The sequence below is a fragment of the Anas platyrhynchos genome, chromosome 6 (assembly GCF_047663525.1).
Source record: "Anas platyrhynchos isolate ZD024472 breed Pekin duck chromosome 6, IASCAAS_PekinDuck_T2T, whole genome shotgun sequence".
NCBI classification, from domain to species: Eukaryota; Metazoa; Chordata; class Aves; order Anseriformes; family Anatidae; genus Anas; species Anas platyrhynchos.
Genome location: NC_092592.1, coordinates 7,667,201 through 7,686,112, shown reverse-complemented (window position 1 = coordinate 7,686,112; position 18,912 = coordinate 7,667,201). Strand labels below are relative to the sequence as shown.

Here is an 18,912-nt window from a genome sequence, read left to right as displayed (position 1 = left end):
ACAGATAACCAGAGATCTAAGCTTAAAACTTAATGTGACATCATTTGTCAAAGGCAACTTACTTACATGAGATGAAGCACGAACAATGGTATTTTGGTGCAACTTCCAGGAAAATTAAGGGTTTTGAAGGTTGGGAAAGGAATCTTGTCTTACAGCAATGGTTAATTTTAACAGATTTTTTTTGTTTAGCCTAGATGTCCTAGGTAACTAAATACCTGTTAGGAAAGTCCAAGTGCCATAAAATGTATGAATAACCTATGTGAAAGCTCACGTGGCTTTAGTGAGAAACACCTTAAAATGTCTGAATTGATGCTCAAAAGGGTCTGAGGTGGTGCTTCTATCATTTCCTTCCTTAGCTCTTTAGAAGCCAGACAAGTGAAGTCTTTCTTCATTAAAATAACATGCATAAATTTCTCTCTCATTCATCACAGTTGAGTCACTGGGTAATACCTGAAGCGTTCACACTAAAGTAGGAGTTAAAATAAAAACACTACTTCTTTCATACAAGTACACAGAAATTGCATGCTTTATGAATTAAGAGGTAACATCTCATTAGAGTGAGTGAGGATGGTCATAAATGAATCCTATGAAAAGCATCGTCTGGTATACAGATAGTGTAAAGTGAAATTCTTTTGTAATCAAATTATATTTTTCACCTTTACCTTTGTACAGACTGACAGCATGTATACGTCGAGCACCATTTAAAATAGTAAAGAAAGGACTGACCTTGAAATAACTTTTTTCATGAGGAATTTTCAGCTGTAGATGTGAACATGCAAGAGATCAATTTTAGAATACAAGATAACTTTGTAGGTTCACTGTGAAACTTCTGTTGGAATCTCTTCTTTTTTTTTCTTTTTCTTTTTTTTTTTTTTTACCTTAAACAGCTGATATGAAAGCAGTTGTCACAAAAGCAGGCCTCATCTTGTGTTTGAGTTGAGTGGCCCTGTGACATAATTGCTTGTGATTCAGACTTTTATAGTACTTAAGAAAAATAATTGCTTGAATTAGTGTAACCTTGCTCTATTTTGCTTTGATGTGCATTGTATTTAAAACCCTGGTACAGTCTGCATTTATGTTGGAAGGAAAATGAAAGGTTAAAAAAAAGGAAAAATTTTACAACCTACATAGGGCTTGACCAGTCTCCCAAAGGACAAATAATCTGAGGAACAACAGGCAACTTCACAGCATGTAAAGTTACTTTATCAAATGGCACAAAGTTCTGTATACATGTCGCATCAATTCTGGTCATTAGCTAAAGCTTCTTGGTAATATTCTAGGAATGGAAGCAGTTCTTACAAAAAAAAAAAAAAAAAAGGCAGTATCAGTAATGGGGGTTTGGAGAAGCAATCTTCTATCAGTTTTAATTTATGAAGTGTTTTTGCGTTTAAGGTCCACGCTTCACATTTCATGGGCTTTCCACTGCTACACCTTTCCCTGGGTATCAGTTGCTGACAAAAGGTTGCTAAAAGAACTGAAGCAAGGTCTTGCTAGCTTTCTGTGTTGAAGCACACAACTTGTAATTTTTCATCTTAGAGGCTCTGCAGAGTAGCAAATCTAGGAGTGCTTTGTTCTGTAGAGAAAGCACTGCTGTAACAAGCTGGTGAATAGAACCAAATCTGTTTATAGGCTTTTTTCTCCCGTTTTATATTGCTCTAGGATGATGAAATTAATGAATTGAACCTTTACAGCATGATACTCAGACCAGTGGATGAGCACAGGAAGACAGTTCCACACCATACATGTGCGTGCAACATGATCTGGATTGGAGTAGACTTTAATAACGCCCCTTTGTTTGATCTGGTAATACAAAAGGTAGAGGTGCATAGCTTCAGTGCTACATAGAAACAGTGGCAAAAAGGCCAATAGAGAATTTTTGCCAAAGCTTTCTGGTGAGCTGAGTATTGCATGGGCGATAATGGAGCTGGATCTAGCACCGCTACATATTCTACCATGACAGAGTTTTACTGACATGACATGTTGTACTGACTCACCCAGTGCTTGATCTGTCGTGGCTGTAGCACCCGGGCACTGCTGCAGAACCACTTCCCAGTTGTTGCTTGGTTTTCCCTGCGTCCTTTCACACGGCCTGTGGAGCAGAAGTTAGAATGCTGTCTGGTGACCACGTGTTTCCACAGATCCAGCATTTACAACTGAGTCATTTCAGAATGTAACTTTATAAAGCTGAGTCCACGAACATAATATATGTTCATTGTTCAGGCTGAAATAACTGCTTTTGGAGAGAGAATGGCTCTCAGTCCATCTTTCTGTTGAATAATGTACTGTGTTGAGTATCTGTTTGGAGTTATGTAACACAGTTAACTTTCACTGATAATTTTATCAGGAATGTGCACAAAATGTGTTTTTTCTCTTGCTTCTACAATCTTTGTGTATCTGGGTCAGGTTTAAAATCTTTAGTACATTTGTTCAGTGCAGTTTATATTTAAAAATATAAAATATTTCATTTTTAGTGATTGAGTCTCACGGCCAGTGATAGATGGCAAACTGTGTAGGTAGCGCGGTCAGTGCACTTTCAGAAAGCAGAAATGGTTCAAATAGAAATTCAGCTGGAATTGTATATTGCCATGTAGTACAACAATAAAAACAGCATAAATAATAAATACCTCTACTTGGCTATCAAAACTGCCAGTGTTTTCCCAACAAACTCACGTTTCTGTGTATTGTGTCTCATTAGATGTGTTGCATTAGAAATTAATTGCAGTTTAATTAATATTAATACAACATTAATAGTAATATAACATACTTTTAGGCAAAATTATGTTTTCTTCATCCACTCCATAACCAGGACATTATGATATGGAATACAAATTCAGATTTTTGGAACACACTGAACACTGAAGGTTGTACATTTCAGTGTTTCAGCTGTGGTTAGGAGCTTTGCTTTTGAATTTCCAGATTCCTGATAACCTGAATTTGCTTTGAAATCTTGCTATGCTCTGCAATTCTATGCCGCTTCTGATTTCTTGTATCTGCTGTTTTTTCAAGTTTTGTTCTCTTTAACAAGTAGATTCTAAGAGATATGAAGATTCAGGTCATTTACCCTACAGTGAATGTAAGAACTGGTATCTTTTCAGGTGTGATTGAGGAATCCTGCAAGCTATTGTATCTAGCCCACTATCAGTCTGGTTCTCTGCGTTCTTTTCCTAACAATGACAGAGCAAGGTAGCGGTGTTGAGTGGATTTGTTTGTTCCATGTTGGCCATTTGCTTTTTTTGGTGCTAGGTTATGAGGTTAAACTGCTGGAGTTTTTCCTCTAGTTCATGCAGTGCTTCACCATTACACTCAGACTGTTTACAGAGCACGTAAAGCCACAGGCATGTGAGCCTTATTTTGTCCTATTGTTGAAATACCTCAGTGATGTTATTCTATTTAGAAATAATAGCCTTCACTTCCATATCTGATCATTTTCCCTCAGTCTATTGTGGGCACAAATGAAAGGATCCTGTTGGCTGAATTGTTCCCGTTTCATCATGAAGAAACTGGGGAGAAGGGAAGAGTGGAGAGAAGGAGCAGTACAGAGAATCTCAGCCTGAACTCTCCACACTCCATTTCAACAACTGCTTTTAGAGCAGTAGTTTGCTTTATTAGTTGCTTGCAACTTTTTCAATGGTATAGAAAAGGATTTGTCTGATTGTGCTGATTGGTTTTTCCCTTGTATTTCACTTAATGGTTTTTGGTCTTCCTGACAGAGGGTCATCCGGTTACCTTCCTGTTTTGTCATGCAAGGGCTGAAACAGCTGGAGAGCAATTGCTCTTAATTTCTGATCTCTTTTTAGCAGGGCTGGATGGTAGCCAGCAGATTTACAAATAAAAGGAGAAAATGCTGCCGCATGTCATGTCATAGAAATGAACAGTGGAAGATAAAGGTACGTGGTGCTGTTGGTCTCAGAAAAGACTCATCTCCTAGACCAACCTGCCTTAGTGTAAAACAGACCCCTGCATGCGTGCAGAGGCAGTGTCGGAGCAGAAGCAGGCAATTGTCACTGCATGCTAATAAAACCTGCACACATTTAGTCCAAGCCTCCAGCTGGTCTCCTGATAACTCCTTTTACCAAAGAGCTATTCAAGCAAACGTACTTTTGTTAAGTGTATTATGTCAAACATAAGGTATCAATCAAGACAGTCGTGTTACAAGTTGCAAAATCCTGGGGAAGGTTTCCAAACACATTGAGAGTATCCTTAAATCATTTGTCCATTATCTCTGATACAAAGAAGCCTTGTGTAATGCGACCAAAGGGATGAAAATGAGTAGTTGCTTACCAATATTGGACTTGGATTTCCGCTGATATCTTTCCTGAAATCAAGCTAATTACCTCTGTTGTTGAGTGGTGGGGGCAAGCAAGAAGTGTCTTTTCATTGTACTGATGAGAGGAAAAAGAGGTGACTTCAAGTTCTGGGGGACATATTGGTGGCAGCATGTCTCCAAATGCTCTGGTTATCCACGGGACCCAGTAACATGCTTGCAAGGAATGTGCAGCCAGCATTTTCAGTCTTGTGATTTGGGATATAATGATGGGCAGCCCCAAGGGAGACTTGGAATTATACACTGGATAGTAACGGAGCCACTGACAAAAGCAGAAACTTTATAGCGTTGACTTCGGGTGGCAGGGGCTCCCAATAGTTAGAGTTGATAAGAAAGAGGTGGCAGTGCAGATATTCTGAGCAGTTAATTCATTCAGATACTTTGCTTGAAGTTTAAGAAAAGGAAAATGAGTCAATTTTAGGCACTTTTTCCAGTGAAGATGGTTTGAAGGCTATTCTTATGTGACCTGCAAGTTAACAGCACAGCAGAATCCCCCTCAGTCCGATACAAAATCTCCCTGAGCACAGATTCCAAAATGAGCAGTGCTCTTACCTTCTCTGGCAAGGATTTTCCACAGTAGATGAGAAGATGCACTGTGCAGCTTTGCACAACAGGAACGAACTGCGTGTCTAACCCAAATTCTGTGTGGAGCAAGGCCTGCTGCCCTTGAAGGGGTGCCTCCACTGCCTCCTTTGCTGGGGCCTCGCTCAATGAACGCTCCATGAACGCGTAACCTGAGACACGGCAAGACCTGACCATGGGGGAGGAAAACACGACAGTGGGATAGGGAGGGAGTCTTTTGTCTCTGTGGGATTCTAGTGCAAAATTGAGGCAGTTCCCTTCAGCCCAGACTGGGATTTTCCAGAGGAAGAGTGCCCCATGCTGGAGCAGCGGGGACAGAGGGGAGAACTGACCACAGTGGCTGCAGCTGGGGCTGAAGCAGGCAGCCCTCCAGAGCCACTGAATTTATTTCCTTTCTTCTTGACTCTGTTGCTTGTCTCCTTCGCTGCCTGCCTGTGTGATCCTGATGGTGAGATCCTCTCCGCTTTGCGGAGCCACTGGCTGATTGAGCAGCATGGCCTCAGATGCCATCGGAGACTTTGTCCACTGGAAGTGCCAAACCATGCTCTCTTGGCAGGTGACTTCTGCCTGTGGCATTTTGTGATTAGCAGCATCAGCGTGAATCCTGGGGGGCAGAAATCCTGCAGGCAGGCTGCTGCGCAAGCAAGGAACAAGCAGGGCATCACCACCGCAGCCTTTCCCCGCTACGGACACCGGGGCAAACCATGTCTCACCTGCCAGAGCTCTGCTTTGAAGCACACTTGGTGGTGACCTGGTGAGTTGTTGCACTGCAGTTGTGCACATGGGCAATCAACGTTTAGGGAAAATGTGATAGGACCAGGCTGGTTTAGGTGTTTTGTTGCAGCTAGTGGTGTTTTTGGAGGAGGGGACTAGCCAGAGAGCGATACTCTGATCGGCTGGAAGGTGCATTCATAGCCAGTGGAAGACTCATTCGGTTCCATTCACCATGAACATTTTCAGACAGAGAATGATGCCTAGAAAAAAAAAAATACTGCAGCTGGATGTTATGGAGTGAATCAGCACAAAGATTTATGTGGAAAAATGCTACAGAGCGTGCTGCCACTGAAGCAGGTAAAGGTGGAGGGTGCCCAGCACTGTGGGGCCCCACAGCTCGGTGGGGCAATGGCTGCCCGGAGGGGAAGGCATTTTGTTACCTCATGTGGAGGCGATGCTCTGATCTCAGCAGCTGCTTTTAGTCTTCATTCCTCTGGAAATGCTGACCAAGAAGAAGCTCCAAAGGGGTTTATGAAAGCTTTTCTAAAAATAGGGAAAAGTGTAATTGATGGAAGATCTAAGAAGAAATCAGACCTGGGCACATTCAGGTTGCTACCTTAAGTATGTAATTATTCACAGGAAAAATTTAGGTAACAATTTTGCAGAAGATAGCATATTGCAGCAGAAACTGTCTCTGTTCCCCCTTTTGTTTAATCTATTAGCATTCAGGGGATACACAGAGAACATGCTGTTACATCTGGCAGTAGGAACAATGGCAAAGCTATCTGGGGGGAAAAAGTGTATTTTTAAGATCATACTGGTGAAAATTGTATTTATTCATCATTGCTATTTAGTACCTGCAATTAGCCCATATTCAATTAATTATGCTAGTAACCTTTCCAGTCTAATGAGGCCAGGCTGCAATCAAGGGCTTTGAATATACATGAAAATACAGCTGCTGGGTTACTGAGTGCTCTTACTGCACGGATGCTGATAAAGGAGGCACTGGGGAGGCAAGGACAATCCCCAGACAAGGACTGTATAGCTCGAAACAAGACACTGGAACTCATGATAAGGAAGCGGCAGATGGACAGAGAAACAAATGTAAGGACTATAAATCTCAAAACTGGACATTGGAATTCATTATAAAGATACAACAAATGGAAAAATTAGCAACAACCAGCTCTTGCAATTAAGAAACATGCCAACTCAGCAGATTCCTGACCAAAAGTGAAAAGTACACTGTGAGGAAGACTCGGGGTTTTCCTCCCAAAGACCCCTGCCCACAATTCTTGGGAGGCTCTATGCAGGCGCAAGGTGCCAAAAGGCTAATTAGCATGAGAAGCGAGGGAAGGTTATGAATATGTATAGGCGCTTGTAGAATATCGATAGATTGATTGTAGAAATTCAAGACTGCTTTCTGCTTTGGGTATGCACGATAGGTGGAGAGATCCCCCGTGCATCCAGCGCTGCAATAAAGAATATACCACTTAAAGGAATTTTGGCTTCGATCTTTGAATCAGTGCCACTGAATTATTCTCTGAAATGTTGCAGTTGTGTTAACTACATTTCTGCTCTTGGTACCGAACGCTGCCTCACAGCTCCTCCTTGAGCCATTGGTTTGGCCAGTGAAGCTGCTGTAGATTTTGCAGCTTTCCATGTGGTTTTGTTGTGGTTAATTAGGAGTGTTCTCTGCTGAAGGTGATTATAGGAGGCAGCAAGTTGTAATTACCAAGAAACACCGGTAAGTGATGAACGGACAGCCTAGTTCTTGCTTCATGTCAACTCAGGTGCCTGCTTTACCCTGTTGATCTGAACCACTTGCCCCAAACTAAAGAATTAGAAGCATCAGCAGCCAAACTAGAAATGTGGCAAAGCCCAAGCAGAAGATGCTGAAATGAAGGCTTGTAGCTGTTCAGCCCCATAGTAACTAACAGGTACTTGAAGTGCAAACGAATCCTGGTTTAGTTGGATTTCCAAAGGTAGGAATTTTCACAGCTGTCGTTTCTGAGAGGTTTATTGTTATGCTTCCCTGAGGGCAGCTCGGTAATCAACTGTGTCAGGGGATGAATTTTAAAGTTAGCAGTACATGTTACCTCAGGCAGAGATGGATCTGATTAGGTAACAGAAGCTTTGTGTTGAAGAGAAGCAGCAGTCCAAGTGAAACAGCAGTTCTGAATTCTTTCTCAAAGCCTTTGTCACCTTTTGGAAGACTTAAGAATGACCTCTTTCAAAAATTTTAATGTGAAAATATGTGATGCCTAGCCTGTGTTGTCCTTGGCCAGCTCAACCTGTTTATGCTTCTCTTAACGGTGGCTTTAGCTTAAATCACATAGATTTATTTTTTCTCCCTTTTCCTGATACTTACACTGCTTTCCTAATAGTCTGCAGAGAAGAGCTCTTTTCTGCCTCAGCCCTGTTCTCTGACTCTTCAGTCTCTCCATGCAGTCTTGTTTCTCTGGGCACTCTGCTGACCTTCTGCACCTGCTCCAGAGAGAGGTTTGTCTGTCCTGGTCGTGAGTAGCCTGCTGCCCTCTTTGCTGTTAACCCCGGTAGGGCATTATAAGCAAGAGCAGTGTTTTACTTTCTGGCCTCCATCTAAAAAGACATCACACTTCTAAATATGTTGGGGATTATTCCCTCTTGCTGTAGTTTTGCATCACTTGTGACTGTTGATATGTGCCAGTCTCCTGAAAATGATTTAGAGACCTCGATTCATTTGGTTTTTCATCCTTTTGCTTCCCAGTAATCTCTTTTCTCACGCAGAGGATGGCTGGCTGAATCCAAATGAAAATTATTTCAGCAAATGAATTACACAACTTCCCCTAACGTTTTATCTCTCACTGCAGTAATGCCCAAAGGGGGTTCTAACAAGTTGGTGTTCTCTTACTGTTTCTTTTATCAAATGCCTTTGAAGAAGCTTCTTTGTGAATTTCTCTTTTTCAAACATTTGATGTTGAAGGGATTCCTTCCTTCCCTCCTTCCCTTCTGAAACCAATTTTTAATCTTAGTGTCTTTATTTACGTAATTTTCTGGTGAAAAGTGATGTACTGTGTCTTTTCTTCCTTCCTTCGTGATAATGACCATGTTCTGCACTGAAAGGCTCTTCTCCCATTCCTTGTATGTGTTTTGTTCCAGGAAAGCAAGTGACAAGTTAGACAACTAAAACCCAAGGGACAAAGCTTCCTTGGTTTTGTTTCTTAAAGGAGTTGACAATATTGAAAAATGAAGCTATTGGTATCACGTTAGCAGTCTTTATTTTATATAGATTGCTTGTTTTAATCTACCTGCTCCCAAGCTGTTATTTGCAGTAAAGTGGAATTCAAGGCACGTGGGTTTCTCGTGCTCCACGACTTGTGGCTGGGATGTAGGGAACAAGAAATGTCCGAGGTGGTTCTTAGGAAACATCCTTTACTGCAGCATGTAGCAATAGCAGTGTCTGCAAACTACATTAGTGTTTGAAGAGTTTTCACAGATACCTGGTTGCAATATCTTTATCTATGTCCACGGTACACTAAAAGGGCCAGGACTGAGTTCTCAGACTCATGAGAAAAATCAGCCAACAGTTTTAAGGTGTTTCTCTCTTTCTCTTTCTTTTCCTCTTTAATCCACAATCCATTGCTCGTTGAACAGTAAACGAGAAGAAAGGGGCACACAGCACTGCAGTGGTAATTTTGCCAAGTCAAGTTTCAGTGAAGAATTATCCTTAGGAATTAGTGTGAGGGTCTTGCCATGCTCCAGGCCCTGATGCACTCTATTTTTCAAGCCCCAAGCATTCAGGAGGCCTCCTCACTGCTTATTGCAAGGAACCTTCCTGGCTACTGCTGGTCACCAGAAGACTCTGTGCTGTTGCTCTGGTCCTCTGATGTCAGCCACTGGAAGATTTAGCAGATAAGGAGAAACTCCAGTCCCAAAAGCTTACCAGGAATGGCAAACCGCTCTGCTGTATTTGTTCCTAGATAAATCCCAAACAGCTTTCTTTCTCCCCCTGTGCCCTGGAGCCAGGCTCTGGTGTGCACGCTACTCCCAGGGCTGGGGGGCAGCTGTTATATTCTCCCCCTCGGCGGGTGGAGGGAAAATCATGGCAATTCAACCCTCCCTCGGCGGGTTAAGCAGGGGGGCTGGTTTTAACCCCCTTGTCCTCCCGATCTGATAGCTGAGCGGCCTGGGTGGCAATGCTAACACCCCTGAGGGCCCATCTCCGGTGCTTGTTCAGTCTGTTGTTAACCAAATGAGGGGCAAAGCGCTCCCCCTGCCCCCGTCCTGGGCAGCCCCGGGGTGCTGGAGAGGAGCCGGACGGGGATGAGCTGGGATCCAGCTGGCACAGCGCGGCTTGAGGAGCATCGCTCCAGGGTGTGTGAAGAGAGAAACTGGGGGGGTCAGCCCAGGAGGACGCATTGCTGGAGCTGCTTGCTTCGCCTTGGTCGTAACCAGAGGTCTGCCGTGTGCTGAGCTGCCTGGTTCCCCTTCTGTGGTTCCCGTCAGGTAGAGGCAAACAATAGAAAATTCAGTTTTTCATTTGTTTAAGCTTCCGAGGCCTGAAATTGCTGCTGGTCCAGCATCTCCCCCGCAGGGCTGCGAGTTACTCCCTAGGAGCGCTAAAACCAACCCTGCTGCTTCCCAGGTGGGCTGAGGCTGGGGCTGGCCTGCAGAATGCAGCCCGGGGCCTTCCTGGGGACACCCGGAGAACATCCTACTGAATGCTGCCACTGAAAGGACAGTGCATTCTCTGTCAAGTGCTAAGGTTTGTCCATTTTTGCTGCAGGTATTGAGAGAACTGGAATGAGATAAGAACATAAAACAGGTCCTCGCCCAGTTGTTTGTGAACTTGATGGAGTTAGCTGATAGCACAGCTCCTCACATCTCCTCCTTCCCCTGCAAATACTCCCCAGAACTGAGGGAGAAGTGAAGCAATCAGAAATAGCTGAAAAGCACAAAAGAGAACAAAGATTGTCTCTCTTTATTTTCACTTCAGTACCTTGAATTTGTTCACAGCAATTCCTGTCAGTGTCAGCATCACCCTGCTGCAGAGTCTAATGAAACTACAGCTGAAATCGTGGCTGTGTGAGCAGCAGATGCTGTTTTGCCATGGGAACACCTGGTCTCGGTGAGGACAGTGGCTCTGCAAGAGGCTGGGATGTGCAGTTTGGGATTCCTCTCTTCTGGAGCCCCTTTCTTCCATCCTGCTTTAGGAGCAGGGATGTAGGTTTGCAAGTCAAAGCAGAATAGTTTTGTCCTTCAATGCAGTTGGCAGTGAAGTGTAACTCTCAGTATGTGGTTGTGGTTCACATTGGACTGCTCAGGGTTCTTTTTAAGTTTGTTCCTTTTTTATTTTCTTCAGGCTTGAAGGAGTGGATGAACAGAAATGTTTTATTTTGCACTGCTGCATATAGGCTGTTAGAACATGAGCGGTTTAGTTGCATTTTTAACTTTTATTCTCCAGTTAGTTTCAGTAAGGTCTCTGATTCAGAACTTACTAACTTGTATGTTCTGTTGTAATTGGGTTCTCCTGGTTATTGCAGTTGTTCCAGTGGTGACTGCCCAATACATCTTTGGGATAAAAAAAAAAAAAAAAAGGAAGAAAACCTTTGTACTTTTTGAAAAAGGACAACTTTTTATTTATTTTTGCTATCTTTGGCTTACTGAATCAATCCTCCCAGTGTAGATCTCACATTATTTAGCAACGTTTAGCACCTAATTGTAGCTGGCTTTGAGCCCTTACCACTGACTTGAAATGAGGTGACACCTCTGACTGTTTCATGCTTTTCCATGTCCTTAGTAAGTTATCAACCCTCTATTACAAAAGACTTTCCTCGGTGTTTTGCACTGAACCCAACTGTGATATTTGAACTACTGCTGGGACTCCCAGCAGCAAGGCACTGCAACGCTCTTCAAAATCCTGATGGATTTACCACATCTGCTCAGGCTGAATTCCTGTAAGGTGTTATCTGCAAAAACATGTGTGTGCATATTTTTCCACTGTTTCATTGAGCGGTCTCTCGTTGCACCATTTAACAAGTACCACTGAACAGGAGTGTATTTTTTACATCTAGTAAACTCCATTCATTTGAATTGTCTCTGTTTTTTTTTTTTTTTCCTAAACATCACCTCTAATAAGATCAGTTGTGCAGAACTTCATATGTGCTGTGTATTTCTCAGTGCTAGAAGTTTTCAGCAGAATGAACTTATTTGTCTTTTGAGTGAGAAAGCAAAATTCAAGAACACAGACTGAGCTATGCTGAGCTGTCTTTTTGCATTCTCACACTTTGAATCCTCAACAGCAGATTTTAACTTCATTAATGACGATGAGAGTATTTGAAGAGCTCGTTTGCTATTATTTTAATATCACACAGTTAATAAAATAAACAGCATTTATTAGTCTGATATAGATATTGATATGGTTTCATAATCAGACTTCATTTTAAGGTTAGTGTAGCTTTTCTGTACTGCCTTCTTGCTTCAACATGTGTCTGCTTCACCACCAGAGAGCACCAGCTCTAACAACAAGCCCATACAGACAGAGTTTGGTAGTGACAAAGGAAAGGTTACGAAAACAGTGGCTCTTTGAAGGTTGAGAAGAAATCCAATCGGTTTTGCATTCAGATGCTGTTTTGCATGGCCTCCTTGATGTGATATAAGGGTAACCATCCCCTTTCTTCTTTAACCTGGTGTAACCCAAGAAAACTTCACACAGCTAGCAGAGGTCAAAAGTGCTGTTGCATTGGGTTACAGAAAACAGGGTGGTCAAAGTGGGTGATGAGAGCCACTGTGGGAGGCACAGGCACCAGTGCCCAGTTAAGCTGGATGTCTGGACTGTTACCTCGTTGCTGGGAGCCTATCCCACCTCCTGCTCGAAGCAGGGACAGCTGTGAGGTCGGACCAGGTTGCTCAGGGCTTTGTCCAGTCACATCTTGGAAACTCCCCAGGACTGGAGACTGCACTTCTCTGGGCAACCTGCTCCACTGCCGGGCTGTCCTGAAGGGTAAAAAAGGGTTTCCTTATTGTTGAGGGATTTTTTGAAACAGCAAAGATCCCATGGCTTGCTGCAGCTGAGCAAACCAAGCTACCAGGGCAACTATGAGAAGTTCCCATGACAGTGTTCCCACATCGCCCACCTGAGGAATTTAGAAAAATATTGTAACCAGTAGCTGGCTTCACGGACAAGGTCTACGTGACTGCTAATCACAAGGGGTTGTTTTCTTGCAGGTGGGGTTGTTTTCTTGTAGTTGTTTGTCTGAGTGCTTTTGACCAATAATCTTGTGTGAGACACTGTCCGCCCCTGTTAAGTTCACTATAAAAGTTAGGCTATTCGGGCAATAAAATGGAGCATGATCTGACTCTAGTGGTGTCTGTTGTGCTTTCGGCCGTGCTTCCTGCAACACCTTATAGCCAGGCTGAACCTCTCTCGTTCCAGCTGATGCCTGTTGTCCTTCATCTTCACACCACGCACAGCTGCACAGAGCTTGGCTCTGTCATCTTCTTGAGGGGCTGCTGGCAGGTCCTCCCAAACCAGGATGACGGCAGCGTGGTTTTCTTTAGCCCGATAAAACTGCTGTGATACTTGCAAGAGGCTTTTCTTCTTATTATTTTTTTAACCATTAGGTTAGAGAGATGTAGGTGTCTGCATTGCCAAAACAACATCCACCCAGAGCCACTCTCTGCCAATTCCTTACTGTATTTTATAAAAACACTCCTGGGAGAGCTAAAACAAAGATGCCAGTGCTGTGCATCACTGCTGTGACTCACGCAGTGTTTACTGCTAACAGAGAGCTCGGTATGTAGAACTGCCCACGTTGGTGAGAATACTGTGAAACCCTTGGAAATACTCCATGATATAAACCATTTTTTTTCCTAGTATGTTTTATCTTGCACTGATGCATCAGTGGCAAACCATGGTCCGTTTGCTGGCAGCTCACAGCTTCCCTGCGAGCAGCCCGATTTGTACCGAAGCAGAAAGCTTCCTGGGCAGTGGCATGACTGCTGTTTGGTTAGCAACCTCAGTCTGTTTGAAAGCCAAAAAGCTGTTTTTGGTTTTGTTTTTAAACTGAAATAAACTGAGCCTCTGTGAATTTTTATTCTGCTTTTCTAAAACAAATGAACTACTCCCAAATGAGGTTTTAAATGTTGCCTTTTAGTACCCCCTTCCACCCTGATACTGGATTTCTCCTTTGTGCTCTATGGCCAGCTATATGCTGAGTTTCTAAGGTTGAGAATTATGCTAATGTTATTAAATATTTTCCTTGTTCCCCCCAAAAAATATTGCAATAAAGCTAGCCTGCCCTAACGTACACTTGCTTAGGTACTTCATGGACAGCATCGTTTACTTTCCCCCATTAACTGTTCTACATCTTCAGTATCCCACAGGCACCTGCACATCTTTGTAACTTCTGTGGGAGGCTTCACCTTGCTCTGTGTGACCCAGCAGCCTTCGCAGCAAGGGTTCTCCACAACTGGCTCTTAAAAAATATATTTACTGAGTCTTCTTAACAGAGTGGAGGTGCTCAGTTGCTCTGTTTGCCATTTACCACTTCCTTTTGGTTGAAATGTAGATGAATTGAAGTATGGAAGGGGAGTATAATAGCCCCAAAGCCATGGGGAAAGGTTTGGGAGCTCTGGGCCGGTATCCTGAGATCCAAACTACTGCTGTTAGTTCTGCACTGACCAAACAACTCCTCTGAGACCTCTTGTGATGGCAAACGTGCTACTCTCTTTTTCCTTTTCCTCTGGGCCATAAATTGCAACCCAGTTTTCACAGAATTGAAGCCCTGGTGCAGAAGCATAGTCTTTCGCATGGGGTTTGTCTTTAAAGTTGTATTTCTTTTTAAGGAGAGAGGAAGCTAAAAGTGGCTGCGCACATCCTTCAACACCATGGGCTTCTCAGACAGGTGTGAATTGCTCATGTACCATCAAAGCTTTGTTCTCAGCTGAATGACAACACTCCCTGCAGTGGGATATGGCCTGAAACAGGATCTGAGAGCTGCTTCCTTCCACCTGTGTGTGTGCTGGTGGCTCCTGCCCTCCCTGACAGCCAGTGGCCCTGCTCTGAGGGCTGCTACAACAGCACCAAGCTCTCCGGCAGCTTTTTCTGCTGTGGGTGGGATTAGGCCAAGGGTTGCCTGGGAGCGAGTGGGACGCAATAGCTGTTTTGTCCCCTGATTCATGGTTTGCTGGAACCCTCTGCAGGGGGCTGTGTTCTCTTTTGAAGAGCTCTGTGCATGCTGTTAGTCTAAAAGACCAGTGTGGGACTTTCCTTGGCTGGGGTAAATGTGAGCTGAAGCCAGGGGCCGTGCAAAGGAGTGAATTTTGTTCCACCTAGGGTAGGGAGACATGCTCGTAGTTACATTTTACTCCCATGCCTGTTGCCTTAAGCTGTACACTTTTTGTGAGTGCCTTTTGTGCGACGGCACATTTCCCAGCACAGGAGTCAGACTTGGGAATACAGCAGCAGTTTGAGCTGACCTTTCGGTGAAAAGAGGCAGGAATGCACAACAGCACGATGATGTTTTTACAGCCTCCTTTGCTCTACGGGTAAGTACCTAACCAGCAACACTTCTTAGACCAGAGATTTTGACATTAAAGAGCTAGTTGGATGGGCTGAGATTTACCGCAGAAGAGAGGGCAGGGCTGGGAGCAAGGAAAAAGCTGAGCGGTTTCACTGGAGAAATGCCAGGGTTGAGAAGGGACTTTTTGGACCAGGCCCAGTGGAAAAGATGTGCTTGTGTCAAAATCCTGTAGCTCTGGCTGGCAGCACCTGCAGACAATTACAGGAGCCAGAGGCATTGCCAGTGACTTGGCTGTTCCTCTGCTACTGCTTGCCTCCATGGCTACTTGCACGGTTTTGCAGCTTACCAGGGACCTTTTTGTTTTATATTATTTTTACCTCCTTGCAATGCAACTTTTGAATCAATTTGCCTTGTATGCCAGACATTGGGTGCTGAAATGGTTAATGATGACCCTTCTTGCTATCAGCTGTGCTGGATATATCCAATGCCGTATGTGAGTTGGTTGAAAAGTGAGTTAAAGTAAAAAATAGTCTTGCGTGCTGTTGCTCACAGCTCAGTTTCTCTGCCAGTTAGGCTGCAAACAGCGAGGGTGACCCAGAGGCAGATGCGTTTACGTGGTTTGTGAGGTGGCTGCTTTGACAGCTGTTTTGGGTGAAACACATCTTCAAGCACTGGACAACTTGCCTGCTCATCTTCAACACCCAGAAGTGCTCTTTTTGTGGCATGGCCTCATCCTCCATCTGTAAACATCAGCCCCTGGCTCTAAGTGGAGGACATTGCCTAATTGTTGTGATCTGGGAGTGTCCTTGCAGTGGTTGCGGAACCCTGACGCTTTGAAGTGTGTGCAGCTGCTCCTGCAGCTCCAGCTGATGAAGTGTCAGTGACCTGAGCTGACAGTCGTTTTGTTTCTCTCAGGGAGTTGTACAAAATAAACAGAAAGATGTTCTTCAGAGCTTCTGCTTGTTTCAGTAACAGATTAAACATGTTGCAAGAGTTGACAGTTTTTAATGGAGTTGAACTATTTGCTCTTCGCATCAGTAAAGAGATGTTTCTGAACAGAGGGTCTGGTACACAATGGTTATGCCAAAATAGAGCTTCCTGGTTATGTGCTTGTAACTGAAAGCGAGCTAAGATTCCTAACTCTGTCTTTGGAATCTACGTAGAAATGCTCTCCTTTAGTAAGGGTTAAAATCTCCATAAATGTTCAAAAAGAGATTTTACAAAAGTTCCCAAACTTTCTATGTTCCTTTTAACTTTTTTCCTCTTTAAAACTTTTCCTAGTTTTTAATTATAAACTGCCATAAAATGTGACCGGGATGCACTTTAGTCTACAGAAAAGCAGAAGCCTTGGAGTTGTAGGAGAATTGTACTTGCTCATAGTTTTCCTCTGGCATTTCTGCAGAAAGTGAAGCGAATCAAACAGGTTAGGGCTCTCGTGCAAAGAGGCACAGGATCAGTGGGATTTTATGCTCAATTATAGAGTCCTAGATAGACTTTTCTGGCTATTAAATGTAATTTCCAGGTGTTGTGTCTCAGCAGATGTAAGTGGAATCATGTAGTGGAGGTTATTGCTGATTGGCATTTATTTTTCTCCAGAACTAATCAGTTATCGTTAACCTTTTATTGCTATGTAAATTCTTTAACCCAGCTTTTAAGAAGTAAATCGAGCTCTCATGCAATAAAATGCACCTCTGTTCGCTTTCTCAGGACTAGCCTGTTTTTACCTAGAAAAAACTTGCACTGTACACATTTTTCTGGTTAAACAACCCAGTGAAAAGTGGTAAAGCTCACGTTACAGGCATGGAACAAAAAAATCGCTTTGTGCAGGTCAAGAATACCCGGAGACTTTCCTGTACCCTGAGTTTGGAGGCTCTTCCTGTGCACCAGTGCTCGTGTTACAGGTGATTGCCCACCCTGCGATTGATATGTGCTCTAAAAGGGTGTTCTTGGGTTTCGGGTGTCCAAGTAATAAGCAGCATTTGAATAGGATGGTAAACCAAACTGAGGGACAATAATACGTGACTACTGGCTAAGTGCCTTGCTGGGGACTGGTAAACGTGATTCTGTAAGAGCTGTGGAGCGTGCAACGGGAACTGTGCTGTATTTAAACAACCCAGAGGCTTACCCTGAGTTCCTTGAGGGCTGACAGGTACCTTGCATGTCACTGTAAGCAAGTCCTTATAAAAACTATAAAGCAACTAAGCATACTATGTTTCTTCCCTTTGCTATCAAGCTGGCTTTTGTTTACTACTTTGTTTTAAATATTATACTGAAAGGGCTTCTCCTTGGAAGAGACCTGGGATTTGAGGCTGTGACACAGATGTGGACAATGATGGCATGGTAATTAATATTCATAAAGATCATTAATACATTTCCATTACATTTGGTGTTTTATTCCCTAGCAGTTTGGTGCTCTACAGGAACAAATGGTAAAACTGGCTGCAGCTCTGCGTGCCTACAGCAGAGAGCTGAGCCAGCAAAGTGTTCACAAGAGTTATTACTCACTGCTGACAGTCTTTTCCCATACAAAAAGAAACCTTGCAATGCTTCCTGCACCTGCAAGGAGTGTCCTAGCAACGTCACTGGGGAAACTGGGTGCCAGGATTTTTCTCTGAGAGCTTTTTGTTGAGCCTAACTGCAGTTGTAAAACAAAGGTCAAGAGCGATTTAAGCTTTTCCAAGTGCTGTTGCTTAATTCATTTACTCAGAGGAATGTTTGTGTTCTAGTTTTCTGCCAAAAGGATAAATATCAGGTTGCAGAGTCGCCCAACAGACTCCCCAACTGCAGTTTAGTTAAATCTGAACATTGCTTAATCGAAGCTGTCAATTCTCACCAGTGGGAGAATTGCTGTTAGCATTTAACTCTAGCTTTTGCCCGGTGAAGTAATGAGCTGGCAGCTGAGCAAACCCAGGGGCTTTCTGCAACACAGACCAGGGGAGAGAACAAGAAACACCACCAGGTAGTGAGAACAGATCGTGGGTCTACCTGAAGAATAGAAAAACGCCTGGTTTTGTCTGGGGTGTACACAGTCATAGTCTTAATGTATGCACAGACCTCAGGTAAGTCCCTGCTTCATTCTTTGTCACCAGCTTTCAGGAAAAGTCTTTACTTCGGATTTTCCTACATCATTCCAAGCGCAGTATCCTGTCCTTGTGAGAGGGAGGGAAATGAAAACTCCAACTGTTGAGCTGCTGGCAGGGGGTGCGCTGTGCTCTGCTGGGCAGGGGCTGGGCTGGGGCTGCAGTGCTGCCGGGGGAGCAGGGCTTGGCTCTTGCTATGCAAAGCGGGGACAGCGTTGTTGTCTCTGACCAAGAGACGTGACCAGGTGATGTAGCCTAAAAAACGTGTGCAGTGGTGAAGAAGTACAAATTATGATTGTAACCAGTTTGTCAGTTATAGCAAGCATTTTTGTTCTCTGTACAGTCCAGTAGATAATCTCTAGTTCTAGAGCCCAGTCTAAAAATGGAAAATTTACCATTTCTGTTCCAATTTGTGTGTTAGGGCCTGTTGCTGGTCTTTTTTCTTCTGTATTCTGATCTGGTGAAAAGATTTTGTGCTTAGAATGTTGGATGCTGACCTTTTCCACTAGCTACTCAGAGAAATACAGGTTCTGCATGGTTTTGTTTGTAAACAGTCATCAGATTTAATTCTCTCTCTCATCCATTTGGTTGGACTCGATGATCTTGAGGTCTCTTCCAACCTAGAAATTCTGTGATTCTGTGATCTCCCTGTTTACTGAGCTAAATGGAGGTTTAAGCTGGAATTTAATACCAAACAAACTGATGTGCC

At 43.5% G+C, this 18,912-nt stretch overlaps 1 protein-coding gene and 1 long non-coding RNA gene across 4 annotated transcripts in view; one reads left to right on the top strand and one right to left on the bottom strand.

Annotated features, from left to right (window-relative positions):
* Positions 1-1,535: 1,535 nt before the first annotated feature.
* LOC140002868 (uncharacterized) overlaps positions 1,536-18,912 on the bottom strand; it is a 23,611-nt gene continuing 6,234 nt past the window's right edge. The window contains exons 2-3 of the long non-coding RNA XR_011810438.1: positions 7,989-11,170; positions 1,536-2,089 (exon numbers count right to left, since the gene is read on the bottom strand). This is a non-coding gene — a long non-coding RNA (uncharacterized lncRNA). The remainder of the gene's footprint in view (positions 2,090-7,988; positions 11,171-18,912) is intronic.
* STOX1 (storkhead box 1) overlaps positions 7,478-18,912 on the top strand; it is an 18,190-nt gene continuing 6,755 nt past the window's right edge. Inside the window, exon 1 of one of the 3 annotated variants that reach the window (XM_038181359.2) lies at positions 7,478-7,602. Coding sequence is in view for 1 of the 3 variants with exons in the window: in XM_005009090.6 (XP_005009147.1) it covers positions 18,164-18,182 (19 nt within the window). In the remaining 2 variants the exon portion in view is untranslated. Of the gene's footprint in view, positions 7,603-14,625; positions 15,149-17,701; positions 18,183-18,912 lie in introns of those variants that run through there. The other 2 variants (XM_038181360.2, XM_005009090.6) reach the window with 2 other exon arrangements.